This window comes from Mastomys coucha, unplaced genomic scaffold (genome assembly GCF_008632895.1).
Source record: "Mastomys coucha isolate ucsf_1 unplaced genomic scaffold, UCSF_Mcou_1 pScaffold6, whole genome shotgun sequence".
Taxonomy (NCBI): domain Eukaryota; kingdom Metazoa; phylum Chordata; class Mammalia; order Rodentia; family Muridae; genus Mastomys; species Mastomys coucha.
Window position 1 is genome coordinate 99,861,139 of NW_022196912.1, and position 14,376 is coordinate 99,875,514.

The 14,376-nt window shown below is 48.9% G+C and overlaps 1 protein-coding gene across 1 annotated transcript in view; it reads right to left on the minus strand.

Moving 5' to 3' along the window:
- The window catches only part of Ltbp2 (latent transforming growth factor beta binding protein 2), a 94,223-nt gene that overhangs the window by 61,731 nt on the left and 18,116 nt on the right, over positions 1-14,376 (minus strand). Inside the window, exon 3 of the mRNA XM_031356737.1 lies at positions 9,447-9,699. Coding sequence (XP_031212597.1) covers positions 9,447-9,699 — 253 coding nt within the window. The remainder of the gene's footprint in view (positions 1-9,446; positions 9,700-14,376) is intronic.

Below are 14,376 nucleotides of genomic sequence, written 5' to 3' on the forward strand. Positions count from 1 at the left end.
AGGACCAAGTAAGTTGTCCAACCCAAATGTCCCAGGCCTCCTAAGCTGGCATGGTCCTGAGGTGGGAGCTCGCTTTCCTGAGTTGTGGAATGTGAGCCCACTAGGAAGTGAGAGGGACAGAGAAGACAATGAACACATAGGGACAAATACAGAACGTGCTCATGGTGATGCTCAGTGGGGAGCAGGGAATACTGGGATGAAGGGAAACAGGAGGAGTCACACAAATAGCTAGCTAAGGCTTGTCTCTCTATTAGGAATAAAAAAAAAGCAGGAGCCATTGGCCTCTTGCTGTACTAAGCTTGTCTCATAGGTTAATTCACTTAATCATCATTAAAGTTAGGACCTAGGTCTTTGGTCCAATTTACAATTCTGGCCTAAGAAGCTGGGCGATTTGTCTAAGATCACACAGCCAATAAGGAATAGAAATAGGTAAACTTTGACATGGAATGCTGTATGAAACCTTGGGTCTGAGCTGTAGAAGACCTTGTCTGGGCTTCATCTTATAGAACTCAGAAAAAACAAAACCACACACACACACACACACAAACAAGAAGCCTTGAAAAGGTGTTGTGCTATGCAGTCAACCCTGGGAACTAATATGGTTAGAGACTGTTTTGTAGGAAGACAGTCAAGAGAAACTTTCCTTAGCTGCCCCTGCTGTCCACACTGCCCAGGAATGCTCCCTCCCTGGCTTCTTTCCTCTGATGGCTCCTCCAGATTGCTAGGAGCTCTTAGAAGATGGGCCTGAGTCCAAGCCATCCAGCTCTCTGTGTTACTTCAAAGCAAAGGAGAAGTGGAGGAGAGACAGAAGGATGAAGGGAAGGAGAGAAGGCAAGCAGGCTATGCCTGAACAAGATCCTTGTCGGTTTCTGCTTAAAGCTGATCCCTTTTTTTAGCATCCTCCCCTCTAACTGGCCTGAAAAATCTACTCAGGACACACAGACTGCATGGCGGAGGGGTGACTAGAGAGTGGGTTCACACTAGAGTTTATTTAGTTGGAGCTATCTCTTGGGAGATGAAACTGTGGGAGCAACTCCCTCCTAAGATGGGTTGCTATAGGGCAGATGAGTGACAATCAAGGTTTAAAGGTATAGACAGACATGTTGCTGGAGACCTGGTCAAGGCCTGGGCCTCCCTCCACTACTGGAACAGGATATTTGCTTACACTGAAAGATTACTGTTCTCCAACCCCAGCTAGGAAGCCAGAGGAGCTGAGATTGTCTGAGAGCATCTCTTCCTCTGGCTATCTGCTATCCCAGGCTTGGTGGCTGAGAGGTGGCACTCTCTGACATGAGCCATGATTCTCCCTACGGAATCCATTGATTGAATACAGTAGTTCTCCTATAACACAGTGTAGATTTCCACAATTTCATTGTCAGCTGCAACTAAAAGGATGGACCCTAGTCTGAAGATATTAAGTGGAAAATTCCAGAAACAATTCACAAGTTTTAAATTGTGTACCATTCCAAGGAACGTGATGAACCTCTCACCACCTGTTCTGTACTTGCCAGACTGTGTGTTGTCCTTCTATCCAGTGAATATACCCTATAGATACTACCTTCCAGTAAGCCATTTAGTAGCTGTTTTGATTGTCAGGTTACTCAAGATGGTTAGCACAGTGTTTAAATGATGCTTCATTTTATTAATCCCGGTCATGGTGGGTAAGAGTGTATATATGCTGGCAATTCATAGGTGCCAAAGAGAAGCCGTAAAGACAGGGAACTGTCTGTAAAGTGCTTGCCATCTGAGTGTGAGCTCCAGATCCCATGTAAAAGAGCCAGGTAAGGAAGGTGTTGTGCACCTGTAATCCCAATATCGAGGACTACACAGCGACAGGAAGATCCCTGGGGGCTTGCTGGCCAGCTAGCCTGATCAAGGGTAAGCCCATGTCCTAGTGAAAGACTCTGTCTCAAAAACCAAGGATAGACCCGGAGACGTCACAGCCAAGGTTGTCCACACATACAAGCACACATATATACATGTATGCCCTCTCCAACACATACTTATACAAAAACATAAAAAAAGAGAAACCATAGATGCTAAGTGAAAGCTGAGCATTGTTGATTTAATGAACAAAAATAATATAAAGTCTTTGCTGAAGTTGCTAAGGTCTGCAAAGCATCTATCCTTGAGACTACAAAGAGGAGAAAAATATTGGTATTCTTTTTGCTGTCACATCATCTCAGACTGCAAAAGCCATAGCCATCTTTTCCCAAGGAAGGAGCCCTGGAAGGGTGCAGCCTCTCAGGCGACTCAGAGGACCCCACCTCGCCCTCAGATCCAGATTCCCTCAAGCTGCTGTGATGTAACCCAGGGCACATGGGTGGACAAGTGAGGCTGTGGTCAGAGCAGAGGCGCCAGCAGGAAAGTGCTGTGTGGGCAATCGGCTGGGAGCTGCAGAGGTTTTGATTTATACTCTTTGTTTTGCAAGGCTTGGGGATTTTTCCCTTCAAGAAGCACTCAGCTTCCTTGAATTTTAGACCTTTCACAAATATTTTCTTAGGAGAAAATGAGAAGAAGAAAAGCTCCACCAAATGCCTGCCACAGTCACTCACTTCCACCATGAATCACAAACACAAAACCACAGCTTGGTGGCTCACCAGGAACTACGCATTTTCACAGTTCACCGCTGGGGATCATTTAGCAATGTCACTGTTATCTGCAGACAGACAGGTGGACCCATACATAGACATGCCTCTGGGTCCTGAAAGACAGCGTCTTTCAAAAGGATTTGCATACCACCCCTGGGTTCTAACTCATTTCTAGGAAATTATCCTGCTCAGATTAGGTCTCTCCCTTAGGCACTCCCTTGTGTGTGTGTGTGTGTGTGTGTGTCTGTCTGTCTGTGTGCCTGTGTCTGTCTGTCTGTGTCTGTCTGTCTGTGTCTGTGTGTCTCTGACTGTCTATGTCTGTGTGTCTGTGTGTCTGTGTCTGTGTCTATGTGTCTCTGTCTGTCTGTCTCTGTCTGTGTGTCTCTGTCTGTCTGTCTGTCTGTCTGTGTCTGTGTGTCTCTGTCTGTCTATGTCTGTGTGTCTGTGTGTCTTTCTATGTCTGTGTCTATGTCTGTGTGTCTCTGTCTGTCTGTCTGTCTGTCTGTGTCTGTGTGTCTCTGTCTGTCTGTCTATGTCTGTGTGTCTCTCTATGTCTGTGTCTATGTCTGTGTGTCTCTGTCTGTCTGTCTGTCTGTGTCTGATTGTATATAACTGATGCAGCGTGGTTGGGTCAGCTGGGAAACAGTACTGATCCCACCCGTGAGTGCCACCCGTAGAAACAAGTGTGTATTTTAGACCTGAGTATGTGTGTCTTCTCCTAACACTACCAGACTTTGCCGAAGCAAGTTTTCACCTGGGAAGCGCTCGATGGCTTTTCTGGCAGTGCCCAGTGAACGAACTGATGGCAGATTTACAGACTGAGTAACTGGAAAAACTACTGGGCCCATAAATCAGAAACTTCCTCCACACGCCTGGCAAGAGGTGAAATCTGATACAGCAGTGAGAATTTAGAGCTCAAAAGGGAGTCTGGGAAAGCCCCACCCAGCAGTCTCCTGAGGCACCAAGTCCGTTCAGCTCTCCACCCAGGCCCTTGGTCACACAGTACACCCCTAGGGCTTTGGCTGTCTTTCCTTCCCTCTTCTCTCCTTGCTCCTTAACCTCATCAATCCAAATGAAAATCCTGGAGGACTTCAGTCCACCAATTGCAAGTGTGTTTTTCCTTAGTGAGGGTTACCCTCAGTTTCCTCACTGTAGCCAGCTTGCTCACAGGACACAGGCTGTTCTGTGAGCTGGAGGCTTATCTACCTGCCTGGGTGGCCCTAGATATTTCTCTCAGATCACACAAGGCCCTGGAGGCTTCTTCACCCTGGATATTACCCAATGGGGAATTCCAGGAAGAGATCAGAGAGCAGGGGGCCCCATGAGTGGAAGTCCCTTCTCACAGCCTCACAGAGAAGCGCTATAGGCTAGCTCCTGGGGGAAGCCTGCTCCTGCAGCTATACTACTGTGGATCCTAGCAACTGCTTCTTGTCCCTTAAAAGGAGGGATGTTATTACTAAGTTTCTCCGCTCTCATTTCCCCCTCCCCTGCCCACACCTTATAAACAGAGTTTTTATTAAACTGTCCCCACAGAGCTTTCCCACTAGAACTCAGATCCAAACAAGAAACACTCTTTGCTGTAGAGTACTGCACCCGGAACCCTGTGGCTCAGCACTTTCTCCTGGCTCTGTCATCTTTCAACTCATAGCCCTTTGCGGTCAAGCATTAGTGGAAGCCGTATATTACATTGAGCCTCTGGGAAGTGAAAAAAAAAATGCCTAACACATCCCACAGCCGGTGAACAGAATCCTATGAAACCATGCTCTGCCTGACTTAGGTGCCTCACTCACAACTCCTGAGCCTTCTTGTGCCCAGGACAGGGTTAGATGGAACCCATAAAGCACCCAGCTTCCTTGTTAGGACTCCATCAGAGAGTAGGTTAAGACAACAGCCATTCTGCATTCAAAGACCCACAGTCTCAATCCTGCTTTGCCACAACCCTATGGTTCAACCTTATCCTAATGCCACGCCGGAGACATAATGCCAACCTCCTGGTAACCGCCACATCACAGTTAGATTGCAATAACATCACCCGAAGACAGCCCTGGTCCTCCCAGCCTTAGCCCGAACATCCACTATGATAGGCAGTAATGTAGACCCTCTAGTAAGGTGCAAGGAGCTCTGGGGATCCTCCTCACCCTTTGCTCTTAGGAGTTGCCTCCTTTGTCCCCACTTATACTCCAACAGAATAATTAACCAAAGACATTTGTACAACATCTACTTCCTAACTCTCATTAAGCTGCAGACTTCCATGCAGGGGTTACAAGGAGGGTCACGGTGGGAGTGCAGAGAGTCTTGGTGGTGCTGCTGCTGCTGGCGGGTGGTGATCTGTAGCCCTCACCACTGAGCTGCAGGTTGTGGACAAGTAGGAGGCCAATAGCTCAACTCAGCATTTGTAAAGGGCTGGGGCTGGGGCTGGGCCAGGAAGAGTCCCTGTAGTTTGCATCTGAACTGTTTCCCTACAGCCTGTGGGTTAGAGGCTTGATTCCCAGGGTGTTGCAATTTGGAGTTGGTAAAGATTTTATAGGAAAGGGGGAATGGCTAGTGGAAGGTGAGGGGGTAGCTAGTGAGAGGTCCTTCGGTCACTGGTAGGAGGGACTATAGCCTCAAAGGGGATTTGGAACCATGGTATCTTCTTCTTCATCTCTTGTTTCTTAGCCAGGAAGCTAGCATCTCGCTTCTCCACCCACTCTCGCTGGCTTGGCAACCAGAAATCTGAAGCAATGGATTTGCTGAAACTTGGACTAGAACTTTCAAAACAACGAGTCAAAAATAAACCATTTCTTCTTATACATTAACCACCTCAGGTGTTTTGTCATAGTGATGGAGAACTTTATATAGTTCTGTACTAAACCCAAAGCTGGGGGCCTGATAATCCTCAGCTCTGAGAAGTCTTTAGAAAAGAGATACCCAGATTCCATCAGCAATTTGGGGGGTCTCTTTGGACCAGATATCCTCATTCGAACTTACAGGTGGGGGAAGGAAGAGGGAATTATGGGAAGTAAAATCTGACTGGCTGCTTTCCTGAAAGGAACAGTGGGATTCTAGAGGACCCCTGCTCTCCTGAGTGACCTGAGGCTTGCCTCAGCAACCCAGACTTGTCTGCCTTGGGCCACGCATAACAAAAGGAGGAGATTCACTGGCTCTCCCACGCAGAAGAAGGAAGACTCACTGGCCTCTACCTTCCTCAAAACTGCTCCCTGAACCCCTAGCCCTAGGCTCAAAGCTAGATTGCATGCTCTGGTATACATCTGGGTTTTGCTGTCATTCTGGATGATCTGGAACTCACTACATAGACCAAGCTGGCCTGGAACTCACCGAGATCAACCTGCCTCTGCCTCCCAAGTGCTGGGATTAAAGGTGTGCACCATCTGACAAGCCCAATCTTTTTATAATTTACACAAGTGCATCCCAAGGCCAGCTCTGCCCTGCCCAGAGCTGCTTAGACTCTGTAAGTCTCAGATATCTTAGCTGGGTAGATGCTAACTCTACAAAGGCCCAGTCCTTACCCCTTTTGGGGACATCTCCCTGAAGAAAACTATCTTGAAGCAGCATGCTTTGTACGCTTTAAAATGGGAGACCGAGCCCTCCCTTCTCACCTCTCCTGGGAAGAGAAACCAAATCTAGAATCACACATCTGTTGCATTAGGCCACAGGCTGTACAACTCGGCCTGGTCACTCTAGGCATCTCTGTTGGCCAGAGATATGCTAGGGTAGTACGGCGGGGGAGAGGGCAAAGGACTCCCTATAAACCTTAGGTGGCCTTTCTACAGTTCCAGAACTGCCCCCCCAGCAAACAACCAGAAAGGGGGCATGGAGGTAAGGAAAGTTCTCAGCTGAGATTTGAGAGAGAGAGGTTCTTCAGAGCAGGAGGTAGTTATACCTGGGAAAACAAAACCTTTTCACTGATATGGCTTCTCCTGCGTGGGTGGTAACAATGATCCCATTGTAAGTACCATGCCCCCAAGTCAGCTCAAGCCACCCCTAGTGGATCTGTTAGTTGCACCCCTTTGGGCTGCTGAATCTGAGCCCTCATTTTGTTTTAGAACAAGTCTATATGAGTCTCACCCCCTATTCTCTCCTCTCTCTCTCTCTCTCTCTCTCTCTCTCTCTGCCTCTCTCTCTTACACACACACACACACACACACACACACACACACACACACACTTTTCTGTCCTCTACCCAAGTCCTCATGGCAAAAAGAACCTGCCCACTGATGGCTAACATACTAACCGCTAGAATCAGATACCACGCCACACCAAGTACCCTACTTCGCTGATCTCGTTTCATCCTTCTGGTAATCCCATCAGATGGAGGCTGCTGGCTCAGGGAGATTAGGATATGTGCTAATGTCACACAGATGCTGAGTGTAAAGCATCTGTATTTAAAACAATAGCCAAAGCCCAGTGAGTCCGAAGTCCACGTGCTAAGCAGTGGTTCAGAACAGACCAGCAGCCTGAGCTAATATCACCTGGGATGACAGAAGAGATGATCCCTCCAGACTGTAGGTCGAACACTGTGCGCTGACAAGTTCCCAGATATCAGCTTCAAGCTTAGATCCTTGTCTAAAGCAGTTCCCCACAGCCCACTGGTCTCCTGTAACCAGCCTTGACTCCCGAAGCCCTTGTTCAGTGGCTTTGTAGGTGAGCAGGACTTCTGCCCAGTTTTAGAGCAGAAGCTTGAACCTGACAGAGGTTCTCCAGGTCTTGCAGACAGTGACATCAAGCACATTAGTCTCCATGACCATCCTGCCTGCTGCTGGGACTTTCCACACCCCTCCTCCCATCTTCCTCTGGTACAAGCATCCTAGCCTCTGTCTGGCGCTCTTCTGAAAGAGCTTTGGCCCTCATAGTTTCTGTAGTGCCTTCTCCCCAGACATCTCCCCCTCCTTTCCTGTCCTAGAATGTCCTTTCTGTCATGTCACTGCTTTGTCTGGTCAGGCATGGCCTGTCCAAACCACTATCAGGACAGAGGCCAGCAACTGCTTGGGAAACCTGGCCGGGCTCACAGGAAATGTTTAGTACTACCAGGCATGCAGGATTTGGCTTCTCAAAGCAAAACACAGCTGGGTGGACAGCGGCCGACAGTGGGGTGCTTATTCTCTCCCAGATTTCATGCATGGAGGCCTCAGGGCCGACCGTGATGGGACTGGCCTAGACACTGAAGTGCATTAAGGACATTACAGTAGCCTCTGGCCTGAGAGCCTGTGAGAGTCCAGAGGCCCCACTGGGGCCTCACCCAGGATCATGGCCTCTGATAGCTCCTGCACCACGGACAATATCCCTAGGATATAAAACATACACAACTTAAGACTCACCTTGCAGTCATTCATTCACACATTCATGGAGCACCTATAGTCAGGCACGGGGTTAGATGTTAGGGACAATGTGCTTATGCCTTTACCCTCAGAGTGCTACTGGTTCAAGGAATGGCCTATCTGGAGGAAGAGTGAAAAAGCTCTACAGAAGGGCACGGGGTCCTCAAGCTGGCACCTTGCATAAGCCTTCACACGGGCCTCTCTGCTTGCCACTCACAGCAATCAGTGCAAAGGCCAGGCCCCGCCCACCAGCTCATAGCTAATCCCAAGCCTTCTGTATTGTCCATTCAGACCCTTGGTTCAGCCCTAACCTCGGAAAGCCTTGGCTGTAGATGCCTATTGGAGTTCCCTAAGCCTCAAGCTGAGCTCATCTCTCTGTTCTCTCCATTTCCGGCTGCCCTTGAAAGCACATGTCTGGGTGCTCAAGACCCCGGAACCTTGCTACCTTAGAGTAGCCTGCCTGCTGCTCGTGACTTCAGACTTGCTGGCTATCTCCTCCTCTTCCTGCTACTCAGCAGGTCTCTCAACCTTCCCTGCTAAGGGCCTGACCTCAGCATCAGCTTCCTCTCCCCAGAATTCTCTTGGCTAGGAGAGGGCAAATCGGTTTTCCCCTTGGTTCAGCAAGACAAAGTCGGTTGCAACATCTCAGAAAGAACTCCCTAAGTGGATGCGAATGGAAAAACCAACCTAAAAAGCTCAGAGCAAACAGCCTCCTAGAAAGGGGCTAGATTACCAAGTTCAGCCTCCCCATCCTAAGCTAGAAAAAAGGCTAGATTGCTGCCTGCCCCGCCCCTCGCTCATTTTATACTATTCACTTTTCCACAGGCACCTCCTCCTCCCTCTAAGAAGAGAAGCTTGGTGGTGAGTGGACAGAATAGGCTCTCTCTCTCTCTGTCTCATGTTTGCATGCTTGCATGTGTCTCTGTGTGTGTGCATGTATTTGTGTCTGTGTGTATGTCTGTGTGTGCGCCTGTATGTGTGTGTCTGTGCCTGTGTGTCTATGTCTGTGTGTATATGTCTGTGTGTGTCTGTGTGCGTGCTCCTATGTGTCTGTGTGTGTGTCTGTGTATGTCTGTGTGTGTGTGTCTGTGTCTGTGTATGCCTATGTGTCTGTATGTGTGTGTGTCTGTGTGTGTGTGTGTGCCTGTGTGTGTGTCTGTGTGTGTGTCTGTGTGTGTGTGTCTGTGTGTGTGTGTCTGTGTGTGTGTGCCTATGTGTCTGTGTATGTGTATGTGTGTGTGTCTGTGTATGCCTATGTGTCTGTATGTCTGTGTGTGTGTGTGCCTGTGTGTATGTGTGTGTGTGTGTGTGTGAAGAACCATGTCAACACCACAGAGAACACTGGGGAGAAAGGAGAGTGAGAGGAGTTGGAGGAGCTATGACACAGATAAGGACAAAGTGGAGTTTGTGGAGAACTGGTATTTGCGCTCAGTGCTGCAGTCCTCACAGACCCGTGACACAGGTGTTAGCCTTGTTACCTCCTTCCTGATGAGCACCTGCCCCACAGCCCCCTCCTCACCCCCAGGAGGAGACTCACCGAGATGGAGGTGGTGGTGGTGGTGGTGCCAGCGGCTGCATTCTGGCCACTAGACTTCCTCTGGCCTCGCTGCTCCTGTGAGGGCTGGGTGCTCCCTCCACTGACCGTCTGGGCACAGGCCTGGCATTCTGAGGGTCAAATTCCTCCTCAGGGATGACCTCCTCACAGCGCGTCCCACGGAAGCCAGACCGGCAGATGCAGAGCTGGGGCCTGCTGCAGGAGCCCCGGTTCTGACAGGGAGGCTGACACACCGCTGAGGAAACAGGGAGAGAGCAATGACAGTAGGGCCAAGTCCTGTGAGACCATGAGTCACCCACCAACTACACCCTTGGGCCTTCCGCCCCAGGGAGAGGACCTCACCCACACCCTCACGGACATGGGAAGCCCACCACCTAGCCCCAGGGGGCTTTTATGACCATTCTTCTCCCTGATACCCACAGGTCTCCGAGATGAGTGTATGTTTGAGTTGTGAACAAGAGTTGTGGCGTGGGCTCAACACCACCAGAAGGACACACCAGAAAGGAAAGAACCACTTGGTTCCTATTTAGGCTTAGATGTCCTACTGGATTACAGAAACACCATTACAGATATTTTATTTCCTGTCCTCTGGTAGCTTCAGAACTTCAAAATAAAGATTGTTACTAGCTGGGCAGTGGTGGTGCACGCCTTTAATCCTAGCACTTGGGAGGCAGAGGCAGGTGTATTTCTGAGTTTGAGGCCAGCCTGGTCTACAGAGTGAGTTCCAGGACAGCCAGGGATACACAGAGAAACCCTGTCTCAAAAAAAAAAAAAAAAAAAAAAAAAAAAAAAAAAAAGATTGTTACTGAGTAGATTATCAATAAACATTGAGTGATTGACTGACTGAATGAATGAATAATGTCTTTATGGGAAAGGTAGCCTAAGAGCCAGAAGTTTGTGTCACTTATGAGCTGTACAGCCTAGACCTATTTTCTGGTGGATCCTGAGGGTGTACTGAGGAGACTGGAAGAATCTAAGGACCTCTCAAGATAACATACCCACCTCTGTCTGTATCTTCTGACAACCCCTGCTTCTAATCCCAGGCTCAGCAAGATAGAATTCTGGTGTGGGCATTGGGATGAATCTGCTCAGCAGGTCCTAATCTGTCTTGGAGACAGTGGAGGCAGAAACCCACTTCCTTCCTCTAAGTGGGTTCTCAGCCTATGGGTCTCAACCCCTTTGGGGACTGAACGACCCTTTCACAGAGGTCGCCTAAGACCATTGGAAAATGTAAATGTTTTCATTATGATTCATAACAGTATCAAAATTACAGTTATGAAGTAGCAACAGGATGATTTATGGTTGTGGTCAGCGCAACATGAGGAACTGGTGTTGAGGGCCGCCACAGCATTAGGAAGGTTGAGAACCGCTGCCACAAGCCTTCACCATGAGCAGCCACCAGTCTTCCCACGGCTCCTCTCTTCACTGCCCTTTACTACCTTATGAAATCCAGAAACACACCCAGGAATCTGCAGCCACCCAGAATCTCCACAGAGGCCCACACTGGGATGTAAGGCTAGGCCTCTTCCTCCCTGGACCTCCGTGGATGGCAGGGCTGACCATGGTCTAGGTCATTCTGGGTATTCTAAAGCCAGGCTTCACCCACCTGCATCTCATTCCCTCAGTAAGTAGCTGTTGAGCCCTTCCAAAGGCCCCACCACTAAGACTATATCATCTCTCATGTGCAGTTTGCACATGTGAGGGAGACTAACAGGAAGCAAGAGAACAACAGAACTCAGTATTAGGCGGCCAGGAGGGAGACCCGGTGCTCCAGGGCATTCAGATGTGCAACACTTCACTGCAGAGGGAGGAGTCGTCTGGAGGGCGTGGACTAGAAAGATCTGAGTGGACTTCCAGAGGCAAGCACAGACTCCTGGAGGCTAGAAGGAAGGAAGCATGCTGGCGGAAAGATCAACGAGCCCATGGAGGCCATAGGCTAGTGCGGATGAAGAGAGTAACCAAGGCCATTCAAGGTTATGGAAGAAACAGAGAGGCCCAGTCGTTCTAAGTGATTTTGAAACCATCAGATGCCCCTACTCAGACCACATGCCTGCCAGGAGGGGTTCATGGGAAATCTTTCAGAGGAAAAATTCCACATTCTAACCACCCGCCGGTTTAGATGGGACTCTGCCATGGTTAATCTTGGTTGTCAGCTTGACTGGCTCTCCAACGCTGCCAGCTAGGTAAGTCCCCTCCCAGAGTTAGAGGGAGATATGATCCTGGGAGCTCTTAAGGCATTTTCTTGGTTGAGTTCTTTGAAATGGGAAGACCCTCCAAGTGGGTGGATCATCTGGTGACAGTGGTGGCACCTCCAGAGGAGGTGGGACAGGGGTTGTGCGGGAGGTGTATGTTTTGGGTTTTGCCTGCTTGCCTTCCTGTTGTCCTGTCATGCTGGCAGGGGTCATCTATGCGGTTTGTGTCTTGAGCTCCTGAACTCTGCGGCTGCTTCCATTGACATCAGAACCCAGCATGGACTGAAGACCAGTGGTTCCCCAGGAATCTCCTAGACCTTCACTGCCAGATGGGGACCACTGAGGCACCCTGTCTCACAGACTGAGCAGCTTCTGGGCCGTCACTCTCTCCAGTGTGAAGACAGCTATTGTTGGAGTACCTAGACAGTATCCTGCAAGCTGATTTAATAAATCCGTTCAATACATATTCACTCTGTTCCTCTAGAGCAGTGGTTCTCAACCTTCCGAATCTGCAAACCTTTAATACAGTTCCTTGTGTGTTGTGACCCCTGACCATAAAGTTATTTTGTTACTGCTTCATAACTGTAATTTGCTACTGTTAAGCATCATAATGTAAATATCTGATATGCAGGATAGCTAATATGCAAATCCCCCAAAGGAGTCTCAACCCACAGGTTAATAACTGCTGCTCTAACGAACTCTGGCTAATACACTCTCCAAAGCTCTAGCGCATGCCTTTCCCTCTTGGGAATCCTCAGTGTCCTTAGAAGACAAGCACAAACTAGCAACTAAAGACTTCCCAGCTCTGACCTCGATAACAACACTCTAAGTCACTCCTCTCTGGCTGAACTTGCTTCCTGGCTTCCTAGCCTGGCCGCTTGCCTAAGTGCCACTCTTCCCTCAGAGTCACCTCCCCTGCCCTGGTGACCCATCTTTCAGTGGTTGCTGCCTCCTCTTTGAACAGACCGCTGACTGAGCTCAGTGAGTGGATGGGTTTTCATGTTGGGCCTCTCTGTCCCCGCTTGTACAGTCAGCCCTTAGGAGTGCATCAGTTTCACTCCTAGCATACAAAGCACTGTCATTATCTCTCTTCAGCTACTCCACAGTGGGTGCTGATATATGCACAAGTTCATTTAATCCTTCCTATAGTCCTTTGTAGCAGGTATGCTTATCATTCCTATTTTACCCACAATGCCTCTGAAAGTCAGGGAGCTTAAGAGACTGGCATAAGGTCACCTAGCTATATAACAGCACTCAAATCCTTGCCTAAATAGTCCATCCTTACGCTTTACTCCCAGCATGACTTGCACAGCTCTTTTTCCTACCACTTCTGAGCCCAGTCTTGGAGCTAATGATAAGGCAATAGAATATGTTGGCTTCAAACTATGCACCAAAGGAGCCATTGGAAACCCAGGCCTGGGGATACTGCACATTCCAGGTTGACCCAGGTTGGCCCTAGTGGGTGATAGAGGTTCCAGGCCTGTTTGCCCTTCTAAAGTCACATGGTAACATTCAAATTATGAGGGAAGATGTGTGCCAGCCAGCTTGTGCACCTGCTTTGATAAGTATTCTTAGAGCACTCACAAGGTCTGAGATGTGATAGAAAATGTCTCTCGTACACTTATGCAGAAAGGACACACAGAGCCAGAATAAGCGTGATGTTGGCCAAAGCCTATTACTCAGGCAGGATAGAGTGATAGTTAGGGCAAGTTTCCTGAAGTAAGTGATGCTGACCAGCCATTTAGAGGATAAGATGATTGGAAATCATGCCCAGCAAGGGTATTTAGGGGCCAGGCTGCCCAATCAGTGGGTAGTAAGGAGAGTGTCTTAGTTTGGGTTTTGTTGCTATGAAGAGACATCGTGACCAAGGTAACTCTTATAAAGGCAAACATTTAATTGTCACTGGCTTATAGTTTCACAAGTTTAATCTATTATCATCATGGCAGGAAGCATGGTGGTGTGTGGGCAGACATGGTGCTGGAGAAGGAGCTGAGAGTTCTACATCTTGATCCACAAACAACAAGGAGGAGACTGTCTTCTGCAGTCAGCCAGGAGGAGGTGCTCTTCCTCACTGGGTGGAGCCTGAGTACCAGGAGACCTCAAAGCCTGCCTATGCAGTGATGCACTTCCTCCAACAAGACCAAACCTCCCTCCATAAGGCCACACTTCCAATAGTGCCACTCCTTATGGCTGAGATTCTTTGAATCTTATGATTCAAAGAAATGAATCTATGAGGGTCAAATGTATTCAAACCACCACAGGGATGACCAGTGAAACAACTGAAGGATTCTGAACATGAGCTAGACCCTAAGGTACAGGCATCTTCTTTGGTGCCTCAGTATCCCTTTCTGTCAGGTCCCCCATCCCCGTGTAAGCAGATAATTCCAGGGAACTATAAGTGAAACCCTTCCCCAAGTATAAACTGCCACCACAGATTTTGGCCAATGCCTAGCCATCATCCATCTGCCCAAATATAACTGGCTACCACATGAGAACCTGCCGAGCACCTTCACCACCATCTCAGCCACTATCTGCTAGGACCAGCTCAGCAGGCAAACACTAAGGAAGGCAGATATGCCCTGGGTGCATCTTAAGCCTGGTTTTCATTTAGGAATGGAGGAGTCATGTGGAGCCACCTCTCCCAGCCAGCAGAGACACAAAGCCTGATATGCATAAGAGGAGGGTCTTGCAGCTCAACCTCTGACCCCTACCTCAAAGGT